This window comes from Pithys albifrons, chromosome 6 (assembly GCF_047495875.1).
Source record: "Pithys albifrons albifrons isolate INPA30051 chromosome 6, PitAlb_v1, whole genome shotgun sequence".
Lineage (NCBI taxonomy): Eukaryota > Metazoa > Chordata > Aves > Passeriformes > Thamnophilidae > Pithys > Pithys albifrons.
The window spans coordinates 54778945-54806401 of record NC_092463.1 but is presented as its reverse complement, the minus strand read 5'-3'; the positions used below and the strand labels follow the sequence as shown (position 1 = coordinate 54806401).

At 40.0% G+C, this 27457-nt stretch overlaps 1 protein-coding gene across 6 annotated transcripts in view; it reads left to right on the top strand.

The window, feature by feature from the left end:
* The window catches only part of SBF2 (SET binding factor 2), a 259930-nt gene that overhangs the window by 39313 nt on the left and 193160 nt on the right, over window positions 1-27457 (top strand). For 4 of the 6 annotated variants that reach the window (XM_071558953.1, XM_071558957.1, XM_071558955.1 and 1 more), the window contains exon 2: window positions 10257-10345. In XM_071558953.1, the coding sequence (XP_071415054.1) occupies window positions 10257-10345 (89 nt within the window). The remainder of the gene's footprint in view (window positions 1-10256; window positions 10346-27457) is intronic. The other 2 variants (XM_071558954.1, XM_071558956.1) reach the window with 1 other exon arrangement.

Sequence of the window (27457 nt, the reverse complement as noted above, 5' to 3'; positions counted from 1 at the left end):
AGTCCTGCAGTTTAGGAACTTTCAAAGTGGAGCTTAATTCATTGGAAATATCAGTTAAAGATAACTCCAGAGGATGGCTGTGGAAGGAAGATAACTCACTGAAAGGAGAAATCATATTTGGTAGGTAGGGCAAGCAGTATCTATAATTTGTTAAAGCAGTATATGTAATTTGTCAGAACTGAGAAGCTGCCAAAATTTTCTTTTCTTTTTTCTTTTTTTTTCTTTTTTTTTTTTTTTGTTCTGTGAGCAGTCTGAGAAGCTGAAGACATTGATTCAGAGTACAAAGCTGAGTATGGTCTTGGCATCCTGTTTTTTATACCTTCCTTGAAAATAAATAAAAAATATTTTCTCCAAGACAGCTGGGAAGTCTTTTTCAGTCCGGTGTGTTCAAAAGACTGTTTGTTTAACAAAGAGTGTTTATTTTGAAGTCTGATCTTCCCTTCCTATGCAGGAGCTGGCAAAAGTGATTTGCTTGCAAACAAGAAGGGGAATTGTCAGGGAGCAGGAAACTTTCTCCCTGCCAGCTACCCAAGCTTTTTTCCCAATTTCTGGAATATTATGCCCACCATTGGATAGGGAATTACTTGAAGATGATTTAACATCCCCTCTTGCTTTGTTAGTTTCTTTTAAGTCTTTTGCAAAGCCCTGTACTGTCCACTCAGCAAAAATACAGTGTTTGTCCAGAAGTGCGTTATGGCCCAAACCTCTGTTTGGAAGGACGAGTCCTGAGGTGCAGCTGTTACATCCAAGCTGCATTTATTGCACCAGCAACTTGCCCTGGTAAAATTCTGAGGGAGCTGGAATGCTAGTGGAAGGTGGAGGATGATGGTACTGAAGTGTTGGGGCAGAAAAGCTTTTTAGAGGACAGTTCCTGCCATTGCAGAAGTTTCTACATGAGCCCTTGAAGGTGGTAGATGCAACCACAGCAAAAGGAAGCAGCTTTTTACAGAACTCCCTGAGGTCATTGCCACTGATCGCTGTGGGTTTGTTCTCCAGCATGACTTTCAGAATGAGGCAGCACTTTGCATGGCAGAGTTTTCCAAGATGATACTGAATTTATGGTATTTAGTGTGTTACTTCAGAAGGGTTAGACACTAATGGAGCCTTGGCTGCCCAGACCATTGTGTGCACCGTCAGGCAGTGCTGGTGTGCTGTGTGAGCAGTGCTAGAGGGACACCACTGCAGTAGCTAAATATGCATCTAACCTGTGGGGATGATTATGACATGCCTATTTTTTCCCTCTTCCTGCTCTTCCTTCTGCCCACACTTCACTTTTCTCTATTTACTTCCTCTTCTGCTTTTTATGGTATTTATCCGTTTTCATTTCACTTGGCATTGATACAACTTCAGTAGCTGAAGTTCATCCCTAAACGTGAGTTTTCTGTAGGCTTTTCAAGCTTGTTTTAGAGGTTTTCTGACTGAGTAGTACTCACTAACCCCCTTTCAGCAGAAACACCAGTGGAGTTAGTGGAATGAGATATGGCATATGTTGCCATATTTCCCCTCTGCTGCTTGTTTTAACTTCATTAAAATAAAAGCTAGAATAATCTTCCTCCTTTATTTACAAAATATAGAAATGATTTCTGATACCCAGGAGTAATGAAGTTCATTGTTGACCTGTTGCAATAGTGGGAAGGAGGATCCTGTGGGTAAGGTGCTAATTAAGATTTGGGATGATACTGATTGAGCCTGTTTCTTGTACATCCTTGAGCTATATATCCCTTTTTCTGTGCTCCTTTCCCCTGTATATAAGATGGGTTAATGGCCCTGCAAATTACAAAAGTACCAAAGTCAAATAAATGTCGAGGCATTCAGGATTTTGGACCGTCAGAGAGAGTATCTCAGGTAGTCCTGACTAGCACTGTCAGTACATTTGGGGGAAGACTGAAATGCTGCTGGTTTTTTTTCTGCTATGTTTAAGAAATTTTTCCTGTTTACAAAGAAAAGGGCCTGAGGATCGTCTTACCCTATTATTTGTTGCATCCTTGATAATATGGCAAGCCTCCAGCACGTCTGTCGTTCAAATTCCCGGGATTGTTGCCTGCGTTTCTTTGACCTGATGGAGATGAACTGACTGTGAGTTGTGCCAGTTGGACAAACAGTGTCTGTGGTCTTTGTGCGACGCCCGTCTTCATTCCAGCTTCCTAAACCCACCAGCGTTTTGTTTAACCTTTTGTGGCCATGAGGCTGCTGTGAAGTCTTTATTCTCTAGAGAACATTGGGGGTAAATGCTCTTCGTGTAATTTCCATGTCCAGGCTGCTTCTGACTTTAAGATGCCCATGGACTGTGATGGGTTGTCATGGGGTTGGACAGAGTTTTTCAGAACATCATGCCATATGTTTTAGGTCTATCAAAGAAATATTTTTATTTTTAGCTGTTAATGTTAGGTCTCTTTTGGCCTCTTGTTCACTTTGTTCGCTCTGACTTCTGTAATGGGACTGAGTTAAAATGGGGATATCATCTGTGGTGTTTTCTGCCTTCTGGCATGAAGATTTCTGTAGGGGTGTTTTAAAGGTATGGGGAGACATCAGGTATGTTTCTATTCCCTTACAGAAATGGAGGTACAAGGTGGAACATGAGTTGTCTTTGTGTTTTCATAAAGAGCTTTTCTGGAACTCCTAAAAGTGACAAGAATCCTGAATAGTTTAAAACTTCTGCTGTTCTCAAATGGCTTAAGAACTTTGATATGAAAAGTATTTTACTTCAGGGCAGATTTTAGTGGTCTTTAGCTCTAGGTACTGTTCTGAAAAGGATAAACAGTGCTGTACTCTGCCACCTGCGTCTCTGCATCTTTCACAGTGTTTCTAACTCTGAACACGTAAAGTTGTACTTCTCAATACTGAAATTATTTATTATGTTTAATGGTATTTTTAAAGTACAACTGCTGGTGTTCTGTCTCTGTGATCTGTAGAGTTTCTTCTTCACACACCTGAAAATGATCCCTTTTGTAGCAGATCACCAAAGGGCTTCCACTGGAAGCTTTGCGTGTACGGTTAACAATACTTGGTGCTCAAATGCATTTTTATCAGGGGTTTGTAAGTGAAAAGACAGAGTTTATCACAGTTCTCATTAATTTGGAATGTAAGTTGCATTAACAGCTCGCTTCTGGAATTTCAAGGGCAAGCAAGAGATGGCATGTGACCTTTCACGGGGAAGGATTTATACAAGAAGGGAGTTTAGGGTAGGGGACGAGGGTTCAGGAACCAGCAAATTATGCCAGAATTTTAATGTGTTGCATGTTTGTATTGTTGAAAGGAAAGAATGGGAAAAGGAGAGGGAGAAAAAGGGCGGATCATAAGAGTTAGCTGGGGAGAAAAGTTACATTTCCCTTAGTAGGTTAAGGTATTAGAGTGCTTGTTCAGAATTCTTAGGGGCTGAAATTTGTGTTTTGTTCTTGGGCAGTTCACTGTGTGTATGTGTTGTACAGGCACAAGAATGCAGTGTCTGCAGATCTGAAGCCTGATTTATTTTGCAGTCAACTTCAATGCTTAATGGATTAAAGAGTTAAGCCATCTTAGAGGTAGAGATGCCATCAGATGGGGGATGATGATTGTGATTATTACCTTGTGGGAGAAGACCTGGGTTTTGTGAAGTGGCAGAGTATTCCAAACGCTGGGTGGACAAGGATGCGAACCTTACAAACCCCAATGCTCCTAATACTGATATTGTACACAAGGTCTACAAGGACACGGACTCTAATGCCCCTTATATTGATACCTCAGTGCTATAATAAAAAGTGCATCACAAACATGTCTTCCCCATTGTATTTTCGCTTCGTCAGCTGCTATCCAAGTTTCTTCTTCACATAATCCTTTAGTGTTTCTTTCCCACCATTTCTCCCCATTGGTTAAAGTTCTGTATCCTCATGGGTTCTTATCCCAGTTCTCTGATTGGTTGTTATCCTTGTCTTATCATTGGTTGCTGTAACATTCCACCCCTTTACCCTATTGGCCCATTTTCGATCCTTCATTTGCATGTCCCTTGACCAATAGGAAGCCCCGTACCCCCACCCTTCCAGAACCTTCCCTGCCTGAGATTATATAAATGAGACGTTCAAACCAACTTTGCTCCTTCTGTGGCCAAACCTCCTGATCTCAGGTCATTCCTCATCGGGGGCTCAGGCGGGCTGGGCGCAGAGGGAGCCTTTCCCAGCTCTGTGAAGAAACCCTCAGAGCGATTTCATCCACCTTACCTGGCACCTTTAGTGAAAATGAAAATGTAATTATTGCCATAGGTGTAAAATTGCAACTTTGGAAATTGCTGCAATATCTTTGCAACTTTTATATGGCAAAAAATACTCTGCTAAAGAAAGAAAGGAAAAAAATGCAAAATGCTTGAAGTATAGGGAGAGTTTTGCTTTTGTGGGAATAGCTAAGGTTAACAATATGGGTCTGTTTGTGGGTTTAATGATTATAATGGCAGTAATTTTGTTGGAAATATGCATTTTGAATTCTTGTCACTGCCAGGCATGTTTTGCATATAGACTAAATAATAAAAGCAATTACGGGTTTACGTGGAACACATTGTTAATACGCAGATTGTGCATGCTGTGCTCACACACATGTGCTGTCTTAAGTAGTTTGTTGTCTGAGTGCTGTGTAGCACATCTGAGTTTAGGTGGTTTCAAAAACCTCCAGAACATTCTGTTGAACTGAGTTGAATTCAGTGAGCAGTGCTAGCTGTGGGCTGTCCACTGGTTTCTGGGGCAGCTTGCACGTTATTGGAAAGGATAGCAAAAGACAGAAATTGTTTTATTCATGATACACAGGTCCTTCCTGCTGGATGTGGTTATCTGTAGTCATTGACACTGGAATAACCTATTTCTTAATTTAAAAACAAGGTGTCAATGTTAATGAGTGCCAGTTCACAGAATCACAGAATCAATTAGGCTGGAAGAGACCTCTGAGATCATCAAATCCACCCTTTGACCAAACACCACCACGTCAGTGAGACCACGGCACCAAGTGCCAGTGACTCCCCCACCTCCCTGGGTCCCTCTTCCAAGGTCTAATCACCCTTTCTGTGAAGAAATTCTTACTAATGCTGTTAAAACCTCTGAAGTCGTGGTAGATCTGGGATCTGTAAATCAGATACTGGCAGGCACTACTGAGGAGGCTGCTGTTCACTGTGTGTGTTTTTAATGTGGTGTCACATTTGTTTAATTAGCTATAGTTAATAGGAGTTGCACTTGGATATTGAAGGAATATCCTTTTAGTGTTAAGAATTAATAAAAGAAGATTAAATACAGAGTGGAGGGAATGTGGTTGAGATGTGAAACTTATTAGTGGGAAAATCTTCATCACCTTTTTTTTATTTTTCCATCATATGCCCTTGATATTTTTTCAAAGGTGTCATTGGTAGTTACCAGTTGCATATTTTGAAACAAATAATAGTTGTGGAAGTCTTCCATGATCTGATTTTTCTGTTTCTGCCTGTTGTGCTGCAGCAGTTGAGAATGCAAATTCACTTAGACGAGTTACAGCCATCTCTTGAATAATCTGTTACCTTCAGACATAACTTCTCTGCTGAAAGTTGGGTGATCCAATAAAAGTCAGCTGAAGGCAGATGGCATTCCCACCCCTCACCCCAAACCACGGGGTTTAGGGACTTAGTGCAGTTCTACTCTTACGTAACTGGTTGGATTGAAAAACACCAGCAGAGAATTAGCAGTAATTAAACTCTAAAGCAGTGGGGAGTTGCGGTGAGCACAACTGAACTGAGTTGGTTTTATTGTTAAATAGAAGTGGGTCTTCTCTTGCACAGGTTTTAACCTTGCGTGGCAGCATTAAGCAAATGAACTTCATTTGCATTCATGTGAGGGAGTACAGTCTATCAGACAGGCCTCTTTTATCTGTCCTTTTCCTTCTGTATAAGGATTAAACGGAAATTTCTGTATTTGGGTGAATTACACACCCAGTCCAAGTTCAAAGCTCCTTGTGGCAAGGGCAGGCCAGGTCCCCACTGACTAGCATGGAGAGTCTTTCAAGTGCTTGTGGGTCTAAACTTTTCACCAATAATACAGAGTGCAGTTCAGGAATTTATGTAATAGAAAAGAATAATTTTATTTGCTTTCCAAATTTATTAGATTACAATGTATTCTCTTTTGTACTTGCAAACATACAAAACTCTGAGATTCTCAAGAATTGCCCTGATTTTGAAGGAGTGCAAAAAAAAAAAAAGGCAGAACCAACAGTCACCCCAAGCCAAACCAAATTTTAGTGGGATGGAAAGAGTGTTTCTCATTTATCTGTATTGTATACAATTTAAGAAGTTGATTTTATGGATTATTAGTAGATCTGTAAATCTCTATCACAGGACTTTTCTGTAGAAGGATTAACAGTGCTTTTTCTGTTGGTGTTTTGTTTTGGTTTTACTTTTTTACTCATATCTGACGGATGTGAATACTTATTTTTGTTTTCTAATGCTCATCTCTTGCATACAGAACTATTCATTTTTTCCCCTTAAAACGTGGCATTTCTATGACATGTTCTACATGCACCTTCCACAATGTCTTTTTTAAAACTTTGATATTTCTCTGTATTGAAGTTGGTGATTTCCTGAAGGTGCATCTTTACTGCTGTGGGCCTTGAGGTCAGTTGTTTAATACCTGGAAAATTTTTGAGGATCCTGTGAGCTGTTTGGAAAAGGATCCTCTTCTAAATTTTTTGAGAACTTGGGTACCAAATCAGTTGCACTTGAAGCAGAGGCAAAACATGTGTCTGTTTTCAGGAGTGTTTTCCCAACAGTGACCTCTCAGACATTTGTCCCAGAGGTGAACTGAAGTGCAAGTTCAGATGGCATAAGAGTTTCAGTCTGGCTTTCAGAAAATGTTCAGGAGTAGATTTCTTTCAGGTAAATCCCTATGGGGGTTTAGAATCCTTCTTGAAAGTGATGTGGAATTACATACAGTAAGGTCTGACATTGGTAGCCAGCATTAATGGCCTACTAAGGAAATAACCTAAAAAGACTGATAGCCTTTTGATATAAAGGAGAGAATATTAAAAATTTTAAGACAATAAAATCGTACATCTCTTAATTCTGAATTAATAGAAGTTTTTATTATGTAATAGAATCATAGAATCGATTGGGTTGGACAAGACCTCTGAGATCATCAAGCCCAACCCTTGGTCCAACTCCAGTCCCTTTACCAGATCATGGCACTCAGTGCCACGGCCAATCTCTGTTTAAAAGCCTCCAGGGACGGTGAATCCACCCCCTCTCTGGGCAGCCCATTCCAATGCCTGATTACTCTCTCTGGAAAGAATTTTTTTCTGATCTCCAACTTCAATTTCCCCTGGCAGAGCTTGAGCCCGTGCCCCCTTGTCCTACTGCTGAGTGCAATATGTAGGGCAGGTCTTTGTAGCACTCAAATAGAAAGAGAATTAGAAGGATTGGTAGCTTCAAAACATGATGAAGCAGAAGAAAATTTGAGCTACTTTCCTGGATTTCATCATTTATAAGTGTAGTTGGTAGTTTCAGAGGTCTCAGTCTTTTCAGATCTGGATTCAGAGTACAAAAAAAAAAGTCACCTCTGTTCCCAGAGAAACTTAGAGGGCTTACACATCGCAGGGGCTGTTTGCTGCTGTAATTCTTTGATACTTCCTTTTCCAGGAAGTCTGGATATCTCAGTTCCCCTCGCTGCTTCTGCCCGTTCTGGCTGTTGAACTCTCAGCCCCAGTGCTGCTCTGCCTGGACAGAGTGTGCTCTCACTGCTGCCCTGGGTGCCCTGCTTTGCCCTCTCCTCTTTGTGCCACCTGCCAGCACTGCAACAACCAGAGGAAGAAGAGCTTGGATAAAGATACATCTTAGAAAAGCATATAACATGGTAAATTGAGACTTTAACTCAAGAAGGGAGGAAGTTCTGAGACTGAGTCCATGAGGGGAGTGAAAAAGAGCAGTAGCAGCTGTCAAATGGGTGACCGTGTGAAGGAAAGGCAAGTTCTCTGAGTGGGGTTCCAAAGGTGAAGGCCAAGAGGAAAACAGAGAAGGGTGAAGGCTGTTTGTTGCATGCTGACAACAAAATATCTGTCAGTTCCTGCCCGCATTTAGTTGAACATGTAGCTGTTCTGTTATTTTTTTACATGAAAGAAGGAAATGGGGACTGAATGCCTGCAGAAGAAAGCAGGTATGCTTGAGTGTATTTGCCTGCCTTAGGAGAGAAGGTGTGGGGCTGCTCTTCCCAGAGCTGTTTAGGGAGGGACTGGGAAAGCCTTTTCATTTTGCCTCCTAATTTTGGAAGGATGTTGATCTTCAGTAGAAGATGCTGTGTAAGCAAGAGTACATGAGGGGAACTCTTATGTTGCACAAGTGGATTCACTGACTGGTGACCCTGTTCAGTTCCTACAGTCCAACAGACACAGAGCTCCTTTTCCTTACAAAACCTGCAGCTGTAGCTGTGGCTGTGCTTGTTCCTTGGTTTCTGGTACATCCTTGCTCTGCTCTCTGGGCATCTCTACAGCTTCTCTATAATATGATACCTCCTTTGGCTTTTAACTTGCTGATTTCATCTTTTACTACTACTTAGATCCCCCGTGTGCTTTCATGGGGGGAAGATTGCTCTTGGGAGTTTGCTCTCTGTAGTTTATATGCCCATTGGACCAAGAACATCTGTTCCTAAATTATTTTCAAGAGGCAGTCACAGAATGTTAAGTGTAAATATGCATAAACTGGAGAAAATGCTTCTTAATAAAACATCAGATTGGTTCTACCTACATGCCTACATCCCTTTATTGTGGGTTTTAAGATAGTAGCAAACTCAGACTGTGAATTAGCAGGCAGCTTAAGGGAAGCTGGTTTTTTGCACCATAATAACACTGATTTATGCTATCAGACTTGAGTTGTGGCAGACCGAAAATTGTTTATGGTAAAGTCAGGAAAATAATGTATTCATTGCTGCTGCTTGGGTGTCTGTGGAGGAAGCGACACATGGGCTGCTACTACTAATGCATAATTTGTAGTGCCTCACAATATCCAAGTGTAGCTTTGAGAATTTCACAAGAAAATGTTTAAAACTTTTGATGTTTCATCTCAAAGTTTTGTAGTACAATTTTAGAGAAAAGGTGATCCAATTGAATGTGATGGGTCAGCTGTTAAAAGATGTTGTAAATGGTTGCGGATTTCAGCGTTGCCGTTGATGTATGTACAGGCTGGGGAATGAGATGCTGGAGAGCAGCCCCTGTGGGAAGGGATCTGTGGATCTGGAAAGAGAGACCTCGTTGCAGTTACTGCTTCCTGGTGAGGGGGAGAGGAGGGGCAGGCACTGACCTCTTCTCTGTGGTGACCAGGGACAGGACTGAGGGAATGGCCTGAAGTTGCGTCAGGGAAGATTTAGGTTGGCTATCAGGAAAGGGTTCTTCCCCCAAGGGGGTCATGCTTTAAATGTGGAAAACATAAGTTGGCAGCTGTTGGTTGCAAACGTTATATTGCACAGTGCTGGCTTCTAAATGGTCCTGATTTTCTGCATTCCTTCAGGATAGTATTGATTAATGTCAAAATGGCTTTCACTTTGCCATGTTTGTTTGTGCTGTATCCCAGAGCTAACATCCAGTTTAAAAAAAAAAAACTTTTTCAATATTAACTCCAGGACTTCAGAAGGTGAACAACAAAATTCATGTGTGTATTTGCATTCCTGTGCTGTTCAGGATGATGCAACATTACAGTAGTGGTGTATTTGTGGTGTTTCCAAAGCACTTTCTAATTATACCACTGTGCCTTCCAGAAAAGGAGTGGGTAAAAAAAGTAGGCAGTTGCATCAGAGAAGTTATCAGAAATTAGCAGCTTTTCTTCACATCTTTCTGTGTGGAAACCCACTGCTGACTTGTCCAAGGAAATCAACAAGGAATACTGTCAAGGAACTAATATGTCCTGGATGAATCATATGGATTTTTAATCTATGGACTTCTGTCAGTTTGTAGGCTGTTTGTTGACACATTATCCATTATATTAGTTTTTAACTTACTCCTGTTTGTAGAGGGAGACTGAAATTATCAGTAATCATCTGTTTTGAAAACACACACGACAGGCAGAGGCTGGATGCAGCTTGTGGCTTCATTTCATGGAGTGACTCCTTGTGTTACTCATGAAGAACCTTAAGATTGTATTTATTATATGACATACAAGACATATTTGAGGAGCCTGCTCTGCCTCTTGTGGTGAAAAATTTCCCAATATCGAGTATATTCTGAAAATATTCTCAAATGTACAGTGATTTAAATTCCACCAATTTGCCTTTAAGTAATAGAATTTTATCTTTCAGCAGGACCAACAGAAGGTTTGGGGAAAATAATACAAAGATTTCCTCAGAAGGACTGGGAAGATACTCCTTTTCCACAGGGAATCGAGTTGGTAAGTTTGCACTGCACTTTGTAATGTTTAGAATTTCTTTCACATGCAGTTGGAAGGTATATGTGCCTTTGTGTAATGATGTGGATTCTCTAACCCAACAGGAAATGGGTAGTAATTATGGGAGTAGAGGGAATAGAAAATAGGTTTAAGAATAATAATTTTGCCTAACAGAAGATAATTTATTCTGGTCTGTACCACTAAGTAAACGTTCTTAGAGTGTAGAAAGTGTTGCTGCAAATATAGAAACAGTGTTTTTAAAAGAAATATTTATTTGTGTCAGTAGGCGTTAAATTGAATACTTTTTTAGGAGAATCCTTCAGATGGCAGATGACTTTTCATTGACATGTTCAAATAATTATGAATGCATACTTGTAGATTTTTTTGAAAAATAAAATTAAGAAGTTTCCCAATAAACTGAATTTATTAAAATGATCAGGTTTTGCCCAGTGTGCAGCCCTTGACAGGTGCCATAACAGCTGCCTCCACAGGCAGTGCACTGAGCCAGGCTGGGGAGCAGGGATCCGTTTTAAATACAGAATTCCCAAGGTGCTGCTCCTTTCCCTGCCTTGGTCTCCTGTTGGGAGATGGAATGAAAAGCTGTATGTTACCCATCTGGGTCAAGGATTCTCTAAACATCTAGTTCTAAAATTCCTGAAGAGGAATGAAGGACTGTGGCCATATTCTGCAAAGGAGGTTTCTGAGAAGTCAGAGTGAAACTTGGACTGCCCATGAACTTAGAGGCTTCTGGGACAGGGCAAGCTAGAGAAGGAGATGGCCAGAAGAAAATGGTGCAGTACAAGTCCTTGTACAGTGGGGCAAAATGAGCTGGGGAGGACAGAGATAGTGGCTCTTCTCTGAGTTTGTGACACAGACAGAGCAGGCAGAGCAGGCATTTCCCAGTGTGACACCTCCCTCTTGGGCACTGGCAGCCCACGTGCTGCTCTCCTCTGTATGCTGTTCTCTGTGCTGGTGCCAGTGGCTGAGAGCTCCTTCTCCTCAGCACTGTGGTTTCGTTTCTCCACAACCCAGCTGAGCCTCATGTTTCAGGGGTGTCACCATGAATAACCAGAGCCAGCACCTTTGCCCGCCCCGTGCTGGCGCTTGCAGCGTTTGCGGGACACTTGCATAACCCTGTGTGTGGCAATGCAGTGCTGTGCTGAAACAGGGGAAGCTCCTGCCCTCTCTGAGGTGTTTCTGTTACTTTACAACACTGCACCCCTCTCTATAGCAATGGCTCTAGCTGTTAATTCTCTACTTCATGCATTCCTGGCCAGCATATACTTGCTGAGTGCTGCCTGAGTTCAGATCAGTACACACAGTTGCAGTTCATTAGAAGAGAAATAAACTTGGATGCCAAGGCTCAGAGCTGTTTTTTTAACAACTCTCTTGAGGTCAAACTAGGTGGTTTGATCTTGCCTTAAACAACTGCAAGAGTTTGAGTCATAGTAAGATTCATACTGTCTTACAAATCTTCCTTACCTATTTCCAGGAAAGCAACGTGTCTGACTTCCAGTGATGATATGAAATAAATAAGCACAGCTACTCTTTAAGCAGTCAAGCCTAAGGGATGTATCTGTATCCAAATGTTATCTCCCACTGGAGGTTAATTGTAGGATGTTAGCACTACAAGAAACACCTTTGCAAAGGTAGTTTTTTTTTTGATGGGACAAAACATTATTTCTGTATTGGTTCTCAAATGACTCATTAGGCACAACCATTTGGATATTAAACATTTTTGAAGTAAAATGAAACCTGACAACTTAAAAGTTAAGGGCATTGATTCAGCCAGTTGGCAAAATCAGTCAAATTTTGATCTGCTTTCCAAGTGTAGTAATAAAATTTTAGTTAATTAAGATTGAGGAGTTAGAGATATTGCAAAGATCCAAATACTAAAGTAAATCACTTATGAAAGTCAGATTTTGGCCAAATGTTTTTTTCGAGGATTTGGATGAATGTAACATGGATCAACATTCTTTCATGGAAAGGAAGGGAGAAAAGCTGCATTACCACTTTCTGTTTGTCACCTTAAGGGTGGCTTTAATACTAGTAAGGGGGTAACAGTCAAACCTTAAGGAAAAAGAAGAGGAAAAAATGTAAGAATAGGACAATTGACAAATGTTTATGAGATTGAAGATGAACGTATTTATTAATAGCATTCAGTTCTATGAGTAGTTTGAGTTAAAATATCTTTTAAATGTACTTCCTCTCCTTTGAGTGTGGGATCTCTGTGGGATTATATGGTTTCTGTTAAATGGAAAAGAAGCAGTGGTTTGTACCTGGAAAACATGTCAAGCTCTCCTCACTGTGTTCTCATGAAGGAAAAAGGCCAAAGCTTTCCATGCTTAGCAGGAGGGTTGAAGGGAGATTTGATGTTTGCATCTTCTGTCAGAGTTAGTTCTGCCATGAAGTTCTTCATCTGATTATTGGTGATGATCTCAGTGTGCCACACACATGTAGCTCTTTGTAAAGTGAATTCTTTGCCTGAGAATTTAGACATTTGAAGGGGTTTATAATTTATTTCTTCCAAATAATAGAAGTTGAATTGAGTAATTTGTGTTGCCATGTAATGGGTGATATGATCACTGGTCCCAGAATCACAGAACAGCCCAGGTTGGAGGAGACCTGGAAACATGATTTGGTTCAGCCTTCCATGGGAAAGGAAACATCACTGAGGTGACCTACCATCCTGTCCAGTCTCATCTTGACAACATCCAGCAATGGGGACTCCACTACAGCCCCAGATCATCTAAGAGTTGTTTCCTGTTAATGTTGTTAATGACATTTTATGAAACCAGGTGAGGGGGAAATACTGGAACAGACCTGTGCATGCCTCCACCCCTCGAGCTTTAATACTTTGGGATGGAAAATGTCTACTTGGACCCCCTGTGGTCTCTGTAGTTCCTAGAGATGCTGTAGGTCAAGGTCCAGCCAAAAACTAATAGACAGAAGTCTGCTGAGTTTTTTGGAGGGCTCTTCTCTTTCCCCAACCTTGTATGCCTCCCATCCTTCTGGGCTTGAATTCATATGGGCAGATTTCTGAGACATAAATTAAGACAATGTAAAGAGGGGAGTTTTGTAGGTAATTTTAAAGTTAAATAATAAAATCACTGCAGATAATATTTTTCATTTTATTGAGCCCAGTTTTGAAAACTGGGATAACATGGGAAAAACTGTGCCTGTTGGACCTGCCTGAGGGATCACTTTGAGAACATCTTCTCTAGGAAAAATGATGACCCAATTTCAACTTTCACTTTTAGCCTTGACTGTATTTGTAGTTTTGGTAATTTGATGCAAATATGTAGAGAATTGGGTCATTGTAAAATGCAGTTCCAGTTTGAACTCTACAGAAGAATGTTATATTTGGTGTATATGTATTCTGTATTAAAGGATTAAGAATTACTTAAACTGTTTCTATTTTTGTGTGTGCAGCATGCTAACTATGTTCTGGTCACAAACACATGAAGCTGAGGCACAAACACATTGTCCAAAATTCAACAGAAATATACTTAATGACATTTTATTGAAGTCAAGTACTTTAATTTGTCTTGTTAAATAAGTTGTGTGTCTTGTGGTTGTCAGTGGCAAGTGAGCAAAGCCACGAGTCCCCGTTGAGGGAATGATTCTGGCAGTAGGTCTCGGTCAGAGTCTCTTCTTAGACTTTCTACTTGTCTGCATCTCCTCAAATGACTAAAGAGATTTTCCTTAATCTTAACACTCCTTGCATTTGGCATTTCTCTAAAGGCTTCACAGCTTTTAGCTTTGTTGTATTTATAACTGAATTTGGTAAGTAAGCCACCTGCAAATTGCTGCAAAACGTGTCTTAATTCTTTTGTAATGGATTACTGCAGTAGCTACCAAGGGCCTGAATACTTTATTACCATTTGTTGAATTGTGTGATGTAACTGTGAATAAGGTAGGACATTTGTTAATGTTACGTATGGTACATGTTAAATGTTCCTTCAGAAGTGGTCAGATGCTCTTCTTTGATTTGCTAAGCCTTTTGTGGGCTATTCAAGAGGAGTATAAGAAACATTTTCTTATAGTTTAAGCTTAGAATCTGAGCATCTTTACTGACAAATAGCAGTCCATCTGCAATTTACTGACAAATACAAGTCAAAGTGATTCCCTCAGGTTTCATGGAAATAAGTTGACTCTGAGGAGTAGAGAGATTTATACTTATGAGTATTTGGCTCAGAAAAGCATTTTAAGTCATTGGTTTACAAAAGGATGCCAATCTGATAGCTGCCCCTCATGGTATTTTAAAGAACATGTTTGGGTGTCCTTCTCCATAGTGTGTTTCAGAGAAGTTATTTCAGATACAGCTTAAGTTTAAAAATAACCCTCTAAAGTCAGCTGAGACATATGGAGAAATTTAAAATCAGGATAATGAAACTTCTTGTTCTTGCTTGTAGAAAAAATGCTTGAGAGAGTGTGTTGGCTGAAGGAGTTAGCTTTACATTTCTGCATATTTTTCTTATTTATAATCCAGTTTTAATTCCACTGTATACCTTTCCAGACACCATAGTTAGTTACACATCAAAGAAGGAAGCTTTGGTATGTAATGCTACACTGTAAACTCATTTTTGTGCCAGGGCTAAATGAGCTAAACTGAGTGTCATCTGCATTACTCAGCATTGGGAGGCTGATGTTAATGAGGCCAGTGAAAGTCATACCTAGAAACAAGTACCATGTCTTAAGTTTAAACTAGAGAAAACGTGTTTGTAGCTCGTGAGTAGCAGGGAAGAAAATTTCCCGCTGCAGCCGGTGGTGGTGGTAATAATAGTGTCATGAATTAGTAGTTTGTGTTTCAAGTATGTGCAGGTATGGAAAGTAACACACATTTCTAGACCAGGTAATCACCTCTCCAAGTAACTACTTAAATTGTAAAGTGTAATTTGTAAAAACTGCTGTGTAATGCACCCATTTGTAGTAAGCTTACCGGTGTTATGATGGTAAGAGAAGTGCTTCTGGAGAGAGGAAGGTGTGTGTGTCCCTTTGAGAGGATGCCTCCTTCCTCCTAGAGGAGCAGTGTCCCTTTGAGAGGATGCCTCCTTCCTCCTACAGGAGCAGTGTCCCTTTGAGGGGATGCCTCCTTCCTCCTACAGGAGCAGTGTCCCTTTGAGGGGATGCCTCCTTCCTCCTACAGGAGCAGTGTCCCTTTGAGGGGTTGCCTCCTTCTTCTTAGAGGAGCAGTTGGTGTTGCTGGAATCAGCTTATTACTCCTTTGTGTAGAGCCTTTGCTGCAGAGTTTGGCTTTTCTGCCCCTAGAGTAGCTTCAGTTAGGAACTCTTATACTGATGTGAAGTATTTCTTTTATGAAAAAATGGATTCAGCTTTCAAGTTGCAGCTAACTGGAGGTATAAAATAAACACCAAACGAGAGTGAGGAATGGTATTTATGTATTTTCCAATTATATTTGTATTTCAGTTGACCTAGTGCAGATTTCCACTTGATTTTCACATACATAAGTTATGAGTGACAGCTGTACCTCTGAGATCTGAACTGTACTCATTCCTGCTGGAGCCTCGCAGTTGGGCTGAGGAGAAGAAAGCTGTGAAAAAAAACCCAGCCAAAACCCCAAGTTGTTTGTCTTCAGACTTGCACTCACTTGAAGACATTTAAAAGTAGGCCAGATTTTGAAATAGAAAAGTTTTAAAGAACTCCTAAACTTGTGGAAATTCCCAGTGTAGAGTCTCTGGAAATCATTACACATTCAGTCAAAAGCAATACTTTTAAAAGGCAAGTTCTAATCACTTAGTGTTATTTTTGTTTTGCCACTTTGCTATAAGGCATCTTCTCAGAGGAAAAAAAAATCTGATGTTTGAATATTTTACTACTAATTTTAAGTAAGACACGAGAGACAAACTGGGTTGCAGATTAAACAGTTAAGGCCTGAAGTGATTAAAGTTTTAAGGGAGTTAATCTTTAAATGCTTCAGTCTTAGCTAGCTGATCTGTAAGCCAATTTTCCTGCAACATTAATGCTTTTAAGGACCTGAATAAAGACTTGTCTACAACATCCATTTAACCTTCAGTTCACTTGGTCAGCTGCAGAGATTTTGATTCTGTGGGATATTTTCTTTCTGCCCAAACTTTTTTACCTCTCAAGAATTATTACATTTGTAATTCTTTGATGAACAACTGCATGGCAGAGCTCAGTGTAGCACTTGTGAATGCACTGTGTTGCTTTCATTCTCATCCTGTTGTGGTGCAGGTGCTTTCAGCAGTTAGTAGAAAACAGATGATAGCAAATACACAGCAATTTTTTTTATCAGAGTGTTTCTGGACTCGGCTTGTATTGCTTCAAACTGTCTGTAAGAGCCTGCAGTAGAAACCTTGCAGTGCCCTAAATGTGGTGTATTTTACAGTACATTTCAGCTGTGCTGTAAAATGGTTGTGCTCTGGTGTTAGAATCCCACTGCTTTTACTGAACCCATGTTACCTTTGGGATTTTGTGAACTAGTGGGGTAAAATAATTTGATATCTAAGGATTTAAGTAGTCCTTGTGTAGCAGAACTTCATTGTACTTGACTAAGTGCTGTGAAAGGATGCTATTAATATGCTTTGTCAATTCGTTTTGTTTTGTTTTGACTTGGGAAAAAAACAACCCCAGAGCACTTTGTATTGCAGTCAACATTTTTAGTAAACATAGTAAAATATTGAAGTGATGCCTGTTTGGAATCTCAGCTCTCTATTCTTTACATGGAGTATATTGATGTGTGACCTTTTTTTGTAATTAAGGTATTTTGAGACACACTGTCTCCCTATTTAAGTTAAATTCTTTTCAAATCTTCTGGAGGAGAAACTCATTTTTATAAGTTTTCTGAAGAAGTGGAGATGTTTTAAAATCATAGAACGATTTGGGTAGGTTTTCTTCAATCTTTTGTGTTGTCATTTTCACAAGTAACACTTGACTGCATATGGTGGTCTTGTCCACTTAAGCTTTGCATTTGATTCAATACACAATATCTTTATTACCTCTTCCTAAGTTTTTCTCATCATCTTTAAAAATCAGAGCAAAGACTGCAACATGAACTTCTCTTTAAGTCTCTGGTTGTGGGTTTGCTGTGTAACAGTTGGCAGAGGAGATTCTGAGGCTGATCATTAAGTGGTGTTGTAGCAAACCAAACTGTGCATGTGTCTTGGTATTTTCACCTCATAACTAATAGCCTTGTCCATGAGAAGTCTCCTGGAGACTCTGCTTTTTCTAAAGGTTCTGAAATTTTGAGTATTAAATGCCTTTTGATGTTCCTTGTTAAAAAAAGAAACTCTGCATATGTAATGAGGGACATGATGGATTGATGTGTAATGATGGGACATACAGTGATGGAATTGTGGTTATGCTTCATTTAAAGAGCATTCCATTGATGGATCTGTATCAGCATCATCATTCTTCCTCTCTGAGTCCCCTCTCCTGCAGGTATTTGGGAGTGATCTGTAGTTGTTCTCTTCCACAGCCCTGTCTGCCTGTGCCCAGCCAGTCTGGGTTTCCAAAGGGGTGTGGTGATTTTCTCTCACTCTGTGCTTTGCTGAGATTTGAGTCTGCAGGATTATGGATCACTCTTTGTGCTCTTCAGTTTCCCAGGGTACAAGACTAGACTGTATAATACCCTTGGAATATTTGGGTTTGTGGCTAGGATGTTTCAGTAAAAGTCTTTTCCCTAACAATTTGTCCTGTTATCTGTATGTACTCAGTGTGAACACATAAACATTTGTGAGTATTTGACATCCTTATTTAGAGGAGCTAAGAAATTCTCTTGAATTAAAAGGGAGAGCAACATATATCTCCAACATGCAATATGAAAATGGGCTATAACCCCAGAAACCAAAACTGAAGAGCAGCAATCCCACTGTATTATATATGAGAGGAAAAGTTATGGGGGAAAATTATGTTTTCAATTTTTTTCAGCTTAATGAATAGCCTGGTTGTGGATGTGCTTTGTCTTTTTCCAAAAATGTTAGTTTATACTTGAAGGTGAACCTGGATGAATGCAGTGCATGACCATAAAGTGACTTGGTTTTGAATAGCTGAACATGTTCTTAACATCACAGGAGGGTCTTTACTCTAAGTGACCTATTTCACTTTGGACTAAGCATCACTGAAAATTATTTCAGAATAATTCTATATGAAGACAAATCATGTAACAAAACAGCAGTTTGTCCAGAAAAGCACAAACCAGTGTACACTTTCAAATTGGTTTAAAGTTCAGGAGGTGCTGCACCTCGTGAATTACTGACCCAAATGCACAGTAATGAAACGAGCTGTATTTATGTGCACTGTAACAGTCAGATCTGTGGTGACACAAAAGTGCTGGTTTCCAGTTGTTCCTTGGGCCACGTGCAGTTGACCCTGCCTGTCTGAGTGAGTTGTGTAAGGGGCCAGCACATCTCCTTCCGATGTCTCCACAGGCAGGAGTGTGTTGTGCATCTTGAGCTGAGCATGACAAAAGGTAAGCACTGTTCTGAGATGGCCAGAGGATAGACATGAAAAGACTTCAGATAATTAAAATGAAGAGAATAAACTGTTCTCCTTGTCCTTTGAGAATACAGTGAGTGATGGTGAACGGATTCACTGGTAAAGGTGATTTGGTGTAAATATAAGAAACATTTAAATGGGTGGAGCTTGTGCTACTTAGAATGAAAGTTTTGAGCAGTATTATTTATTTTTAATGTTAGATACCTATGAGGAATGACTTGTGCGAGGCTAATAGAAAGGGATGCAAAGGGGAATAGCCTGGATGGTCTCCTGAGGTTCTTTTTAGGTTTGTTAATCTGAAAAGCCAAGGCCTGGGCTCTGTGTGTGCCTCCTTGTTTGCTTCTCTGCAGAGAGAGACTGTAGGAACTCAGTGGGGAGATGCCAAACTCAGACATCAGAATGGTGGTGAATGAAGGAATCTGTGCATTGCCAGGAGAGATGAGACCTGGTCTTTGGGTGGGATTGTCAGGTGTTTGTCCTGGCTGTTAACTACAGCAAGCTTTATGACATTGTTGGATCAGGTTCCTGTAACTACCAGGGAGAAAGGGAGAAAACTGGACAAATGGAACAACCCAATAAAACTCTGAAGTACCTCAGAACCCCTTAGCAATTCGTTGTTTAAAATTCACGTTTTGTTTCAGCTCATTGTTACAGATTACCTGTCAGCTTTCTCTAAGGAGTTGGAACTTCTTGCACGCTTGAAGTGCTGTAATTTAGACAACTTTTTGACTGATGTTTCTGGGGTTTTTGCTTGCTTGGTTTGGTTTTTCTGTGTGTTTGTGCAGGGAGCTGAGAATTTGTGTGGTTTTGAAGAGAGCCAGAACTCAAGACCGTTGTGTATTGAGTTTATATACCCAGTTGTCAGAAAGCGATCCTTGCTTGGGTTGTGTGAAGGAGCAGAAAGGCAGATAATGTGCATCTAATCAAACACAGTCTATTGGGCTGAATACAAGATTGTGAAACTTGAACTGGGTCCTTGGATGTGTTCTGGGAATCCAGAAATAATTTGTCTGTGAAGTTGATTGCTATGACTGTAAATCAGTTTGGAATGTTTTCTAATAGTTCAAGAAAAGAGACTAATGGAAAATAAACGTTATTTTACTTTTTTTCCTCAACAAAATTTCTAATGGTTCATGATTTGTTAAAGCTGGTACTTTTTTATGCTAAGAATTTCTAATAGTACATTATATTCTCCCAGGCCACCAATTTGATTGATGTTTTAATTTGTTCTCTTTACCTAAACTTCGTTGTGTTGCAGGTTTCCTCTGCTGGCTTAAATCATCCCAGTGGTTTTAAAGCTTCACTTGTTAAACTTGAAAACTTTTTTGAAGCCTTTATACATCATAAGTCCTTACTCATAGTAATTTATAAAAGGTGTGTCCTAGTTAATGTTCATTAAAGAAAAAAAGAACATGAATAAATCTTACGATGATCCCTCACAATTTTACACATCGTGTGCTACAGCTCATTTTATCATGGTATTATCCAATGAGAAGCCAAACAGGAACATCAGCGCGGGGGCTTTTTGCTGTTTGCGATTTGTGTCACTCCGGATCTCAGGACAGGCAGGGGGTGTGTGCTCTGAGCGCACACCTGGCACAGCCCTGCTCAGACCTGGGCAGAAAGCAGCTGATCCCAGTGGCTCAGTGTCTGCCTGGGGCTCTGCCATGCAGAACTCTCAAAAGGAGCTCAGCTTATAAATCCTGAGGTTGAGATGTTGCTTTCTTTGTTTACAAAGCAAAGACTACTTGAGACTGTTTCAGTACAGCATGTTGGTGCTCTCCTTTCACTGATTCCATGCAACTGGCAAACCCACGTTCAGATCTTTCACTTTTTAGTGTACAGCATTTTTACTCTGATCTATTTCCCAGTAACATATAACAAACAGTTTTCTTTTATACAAAACGTGGCATTTGTAGATTGGAAAAGAAATTTATGGGTGAACTTGCAGGTTAGAAGATATATAAGGGAGCTAAGCTATTCACATGGTCCTCTTCCTTCTGTATTATTTTTTTAATAATGTTGGTTTTTGTAATTTCTGATATGGTTCTGGTCCTGATTTCAGTATGGATTGGGGAAGAGACTACAAGAATTTTAATGAAGAAACCTGATTTTAAGTAAAAGTCAATAAATAGTAATTTGCTATATATTTGTAATAATAGATGTCTGCTTTATAAGGTAAAGGAGCAAAGAAATTATTTATATTTATTAGAAGGAAGAAGAAAACTACAACTGTAGTCATGTCTGGTTTGTAAGTGCTTATTTTAGGGCTAAGCACCAATGACACAATGACAAGGGAGCACGGGCTCAAGCTCTGCCAGGGGAAATTTTAGATGAAGATCAGAAAAAAATTCTTTCCAGAGAGAGTAATCAGGCATTGGAATGGGCTGCCCAGAGAGGTGGTGGATTCCCCATCCCTGGAGGGTTTTAAACTGAGATTGGCCGTGGCACTGAGTGCCATGATCTGGTAAATGGACTGGAGTTGGACCAAGGGTTGGGCTTGATGACCTCGGAGGTCTTTTCCAACCCAATTGATTCTATGATTGTGTGATTTTTGTGGTTGACTGAAATACTCCTGAGTGTGGATCTGCCATAAGCACAGCTCCTTGTGATGAGTTCTGAGTGTGGAACCAGTGTTGTGGAACCAGTAGTTTTGCCAACAGTTTACCTGGACTGGCTGGTCCTGAGAAAAGCTTTTCTTCTTTTTCTCTCTTTGTTGCTCTGTGTGTGTCAGAAATGAACCAGTGCATGCCAAGAGCTTTAGAAGTGGCAGATTTCTAAGATGAGACTGTTAATGGTGCAGCTGATCTGTGAAGTGTTATAACTTTATTTGTTGTTGCTAAGAGAGACCTCTTCAGGAGAAGGATGGTTGCAAGGTCTTTATGTTTTTCAAGGACATATTGTCAAGGGATGACTTGAACAGGTGCTTTTATTTAGCTGTCATGGATACCAGGGTAAACCAAAAAGGAATTTTATTTCTTTGTCAGTAATAAATGAAGCATTTGAACTGGTTTCTAGTTTATGAAACTCTGAAGGTCCAACTTGCAGCTTTGGAGATGAGGCAGTTCAGGCTTCAGTTGTGGCTGATGCCACTTGTGAGGTGATGCTTTTGCAGTTTGTTGTTCTTGCTCAGCTTGCAACTCGTTAAATGTGGGCTGCAGAGTGAACTGAGGCAAAGAGGGAGAACCCTGGCACCCAAGTCTTATTTTGAATGGAACTTGTTCTCAAGAGCTTCCCTGAGCAGACACCACAATTTCTGCAGGTTTATAGCCTTAGAAATGTCACCTGCACTCTGCATGTTTCCCTAGCATGAAGCAAAGTCCCCCACCTCCCTCCCATCTTTTTTGGATCTATGTGTCTAACTGAGGTACTCAAATTACATGTTCAGCTTTCCTTTGAACTTCCTGATTCCTTAACCTTGATGAGAAATGATCTTTTATTTATGCCAATAAAATGAGATTGGAAAAGATCACACTCAGATACTGAACATTATCAGTTATCCTCAGGTCAAAAATGTCTGTATTCTTTTTTTGTTGAAAGTATATATTCTGATTTGAATATCTGCCAAGTTACTTGGACTAAAGGAACTTGTGTATTGAGATATATATAAAATTAAGAATAAAGAAATTTTAATGTGATAAAAAATGTGCAGGCACACCCCCCACCTCCAGATAAAATGATCCACTGTGTTACTGTGCTGCTAAGCATTCCTGTGTCAGTCTGCCATAAATTGTGGGGAGTTATAGTAATATAAGAACTGGTTTAACATTCTGGTCATGTCTGTAATTACTTTGTATAGATTGATGCAGTATTATAATCAATCAAATATGTTTTTAGTAATAAAATACCCAGTGCAGTTATGATTTTAGTGCTTGATCTTAGGCTTACCTGTGAGCTAGGAGTGCAGGAAGCATTATTCTAAAAATATATATAAATAAATTCAAAATTTTGATCCAAGAGAGAATATCTGGTTTTGTGGTTTACTGAAAAATTGATGGTATAATACAGTATTTTTAAAACAAGCAATATTCCCCTTCTGAACATGTCATATACAAAATCAACCTCACTTCGTTTTTAAACTGTATTATTTCCTTTTTGACATGTGTTATAGCATGTGGACTAGAGAGATGTTCATTAAAATCATGGCTTATAAGCTTACAATGAAGAATGAATTAGATTTAATGTCAAAATAGTGGGATAAGAAGTGAGGACTAAAGTTACAGCGAGCATTCGTGACCTCAGTGTTTTCAGCATTCTTTGAATACCAGATTTGTCTAGTTCTCGGCATCACCTCATGATTATTTGCTATAACTGCATACCAGAAAAGCTTATTTCACAAGGATTTTCCTGCATTCTGGCCCAGTAATATACTTGCAGAGACTTGTTGGCATTTGCAATTTTGAAGATTTGTTGTTGGACCTTTTTCGTATCTGTTTCATGTCTTGTATATTGAATTTGATCCCCTTCTCCCAAAAAGCAGAGGAACTGGCAAGAGGTCTGAAAAAGTGGGTGGGGAGTAAGTCCCCCCTTTCCAGTTTCACTGTTTTGCTCTATGACCAGTGTGTTCACAGCAGCCACTTCTGCAGGAGAAGCTTTTCAGTATCCACAGCGAGGAGTTGTCACATTTGCACTGAGGAACAAAATCACTTGCTTGTTTTTTTTGGTTGTGGCTGAATCATTTATATAAGCGTATCTTAAGGTTTCTATTTTGAAATGGAAGATTTGGTTCTTGCTACACTTTGGTCAATACTGTTGCTTAAAAGGATGTGTTTTGGCCATCTCACGTCTGAATGTCTTTCATCTGAAAGATGAGCAGCATTTCCAGCTCTGTAGTTGGAAAACTGCTTGGGAATGTTGTAATAAACATATATCTACAATTTTCGTTGGTTTTGGGTAATGCAGTTGTGAAAACTTCACATGATATGGGAAACTGTTTCCTTTCTCTGTAACCAAAGAGCAATTAAATGAATGGAAATATATTAAATAACAATAATTTTGTCAAGTCTGATCAGGCTTGAAAGATTGTAGATGTTAGTTTTTTCTAACGGTGTGCCTCAGCTGAAGAGAGTAAGTAGTTGAGTAAGAAAGTGAGTGGTTGAGTTGAGTATGCCTGAGAAGAACATTTTGCGGTAATAAATTCTGTGGAATTACATAGGGTTAGTAAATATTTCAATATATTTCAGTTTGGTTTAAGATGAAGGCATATGAGTGTTAAATTTTGTTTATTCTGGCTTCCACAAACCTAATTATGTTTGTATTTTATGTGACAGAGTCTGAGTAGATAGAATTGAGTTAAGTGCTCAGTAATACATTTTCCAAAACGTTGCAGTTCACTTCCAAGGTGAACAATGACACAATTACGGAAAAATATAATTAAATGTCAGATTTTTGTGCTGACTTTGGCTTTAGACTCTAAGTAGTACAGTGGGGAAGAGTTCAGCTAAAACCACTGAACTCCTCGGCCAGGAGTTTAGACTGAGAATTAGCAGCGATAACCAAAGTGGGATGTTTTTACTGAACCGTTTATTGGGCTGTTGAAATGGAAAGGTGGAAGCAGTTTAACCAAAAAACTTAACAATATGTTTGAAGGTTTTATCTGCACCTTGTTTTTCAAAACTCATCATTAAGTTTTCAAGAACACTTCAAAGTTGCAGAAAACGAGATCTGTCTCACTGGCTCTCCTTCCTTTTTTCAACCTCATTTTGGAGGAAGTGAATGCATTCAATTATGCAAGTATTTTTTAACAGTCTGCATTTGTAACTTGATGATGAAAAAAATGGTTGGAAATGGTTGCTTGAGCAGGAATATTTGGTGGCTTGTTTTATGGGATTTTTTTGGGTGGATATGTGTTGGTTTTTTGAGGGGAGGGAGAGCAGTTTATTTAGGGTTTCTCTATGAAACATTTTGAGATTATCAGCCACTAAATAGACATCTTTCTAAGCATCCTAATTGCATTTGTTAAATACGTAGATGTGATCTATGCTGAAGCATTTTAGGGTGTGTATATGGGATAATGGTGACATACCTCTTAAGGTGTGTCATTATTACAGCATATGCACACCCTCTTATGTCTTACTGCTTAAATATGATAGTGCTTACAAGCTTTCCTTTTTAAGTATTAATTTACTACAATGAGTTAGGTAACAGCATATTTCTGTACGCTGTTTTACCTATTATGGGTAATACCTTACTTGTCTGTTGCAAGAGCAACACAACAGTGGAAACCGTATTTAAATTAGACATTGAATTTAGTGGAGGTTTCTGAAGGGCGTGCAAAGAAAACCTTAATGACTCTTGTCTCTTCAGATTACTGATTTTAAGTGTGGCAGGAAAGAATGTACCTTTTTGGTTTCAGTTTCACAGAGTTTTATGGCTTGTGGTGAATGAAGTAAGGATGGAGTGGTCCTGAGTCATCTACCATTTTGTTTTAAGTGTGAGTTAAACCTTTTTCAGGTTTTTGAGAGGGTGAGGTTCTCTGTGCCAGCACTGATCCAGAATGTGAGAAAACAAGTTACCTGATTTAAGCTGCAATCTAGGAATGGCTAAATGAGGTTTGCACAGTGAATGTGTGTGTTTCAGACCCCGGCAAGAGGCGGGGCAGGCAGGGTGTGTGCTGCCTGCTGAGATTCTGCCCCCCTGCTTGGATCCCCTGGGACCCCCCTGCAGTGCTGCACCCAGCTCTGGGGGCCCAGCACAGGAGGGACACACACCTTGTGGGAGCGAGGCCAGAGGAGGGACACCAAGAAGGTTGGAGGGATGGAGCAGCTCTCCCCTGAGGAAAGGGTGGGGAGCTGGAGAAGAGAGGGTTTGGGAGAAATCTCCTAGCACCTTCTGCTGCCTAAAGTGGTGTTATGGTAGAGCTGGAGAGGCCCTTTTACTAGAGCAGGTGGTGACAGGACAAGGGGGAATGGCTTCAAACTGAAAGGGAGTAGGTTTGGATTAGATACTTGGCAGCAATTCTTTACTGTGATGAGGCTCTGGCAGAGGCTGCCCAGAGAAGCTGTGGATGCCCCAGCATTAGAAGTGTCCAAGGCCAGGCTGGATGGGGCTCTGAGCAGCCTGGGCTAGTGGGAGGTGTCTCTGTCTATGGCAGAGGAGTTGGACCGAGGTGCTCTTTAGGGCCCCTTCCAACCCAAACCCTTCTGTTACTCCATGAATTGCTGTTTAAATTTCAACCTAGTGGCAAAATGCCACGTGTACAATTTCTTTCTGGTCTGTACGTGTTACCTTCCCCTTCCTGAAGTATCTGTTTTACTGCTCTGGGAACCCTCTGAATTTTGGAAGGCTGGGTATTAAACAGCAGTTTTATCAGTGTAACAGATACATAGATATAGATCTGATTCAGCTGCAGCTGGAGATGTTGTGCTGCCATTACTGAGCTGCATTCCACGTCATGCAAAAGGCTCATGGGAAGATGCTGAAAACCAAGTCTTGGCTTCCTGAAGCTCTTGTGATAATTACATTGAATAGCAATGGAAATATTGGTACCCAAGGTCAGAATAAAAGTTGATTGAGCTTATTGTCCAGAATTCACCAGAATCAGGAGTGGATAGTTTGGGAAGGAGTGTAAGGTACCATGGTGTGAGACACTGTTGCTTGTTTTGGTAGATACACCAGCATGTGCTGCTCCAGCTTTAAGAGCCTTCAGCAGTGCCAGGATAAATCTGGGTCCATGTCTCTGTGAGTTCCTCAGGAGCTTCTCCCCCATTCCTTTGTCTGAAACTTTTAAAGCCCATTACTTTTTGTCCTTCATAATAGTCTGCAGTTTTACTGTTTTGTGAAAGACTTCCATATGTTTAAACCAACACACAATCATTTTATATAATGATATCTATTTAATTTTCATGCAAAATAATTAATTACTCTGTATTTGTATTGTTGATTCTGTATATAAGTATGAGGTGTCTGGTATTCCTGTCTTAGAGCATATTTTTTCCAAGGTGGACAAACCTCTCTGATACAGTCTTTCCTTGTAGAGACCTTACAAGGCTCTGGATATTTTTGGTTTTCTCTGTGACTTTTATTTTAGTTCAAATACATCTTTCTGAAATGCAGGAAGCAAAATACAGAGTCTTACAGTATGTGTGTACCTCCCAGTTCCTTTCCTGACGATTTTGAGCATTTAAATGGATTTTTTTCTGTGGTTACTGCACGTTGAAGTGACCCACATGTCAGGTTCCCTTTCTGGAGTTGTAACAATGTATGTAGTCTGTTATTGCATATGCGTCTTTGGGATTTTTTAATGAGCTTTGGTTTCCTCTCCTAAGTTGGGTAACATGTAATGCTTCGTTACCCAATTGCTTGGTCTTGGGAAACCCTTTCGTGCACTGTCACAAAAGACTTGAGCATTGACTATTCCAAATACTTTCACTATCTATACACTTGACCAATTTATTGCTGAACCTTTTGATCTGTTCAGAAATTGTCTATACAAAACAAACCAAAAACCCTGAGTCAACCTGCCCCTACTACACATGCACAGAGCCCAGCAGAGATCTAATCTGCCTCCCTTGGGGAAAATTTAACATTTATTCCTAGTTTTAAAAATGGGTTAGTACTTCAAAAGAGAACTGTTCTCCTATACTATGACAATTTAGTATAATTGAGAATTTTCTTTGTTGAATGTTTGTGCTGAAG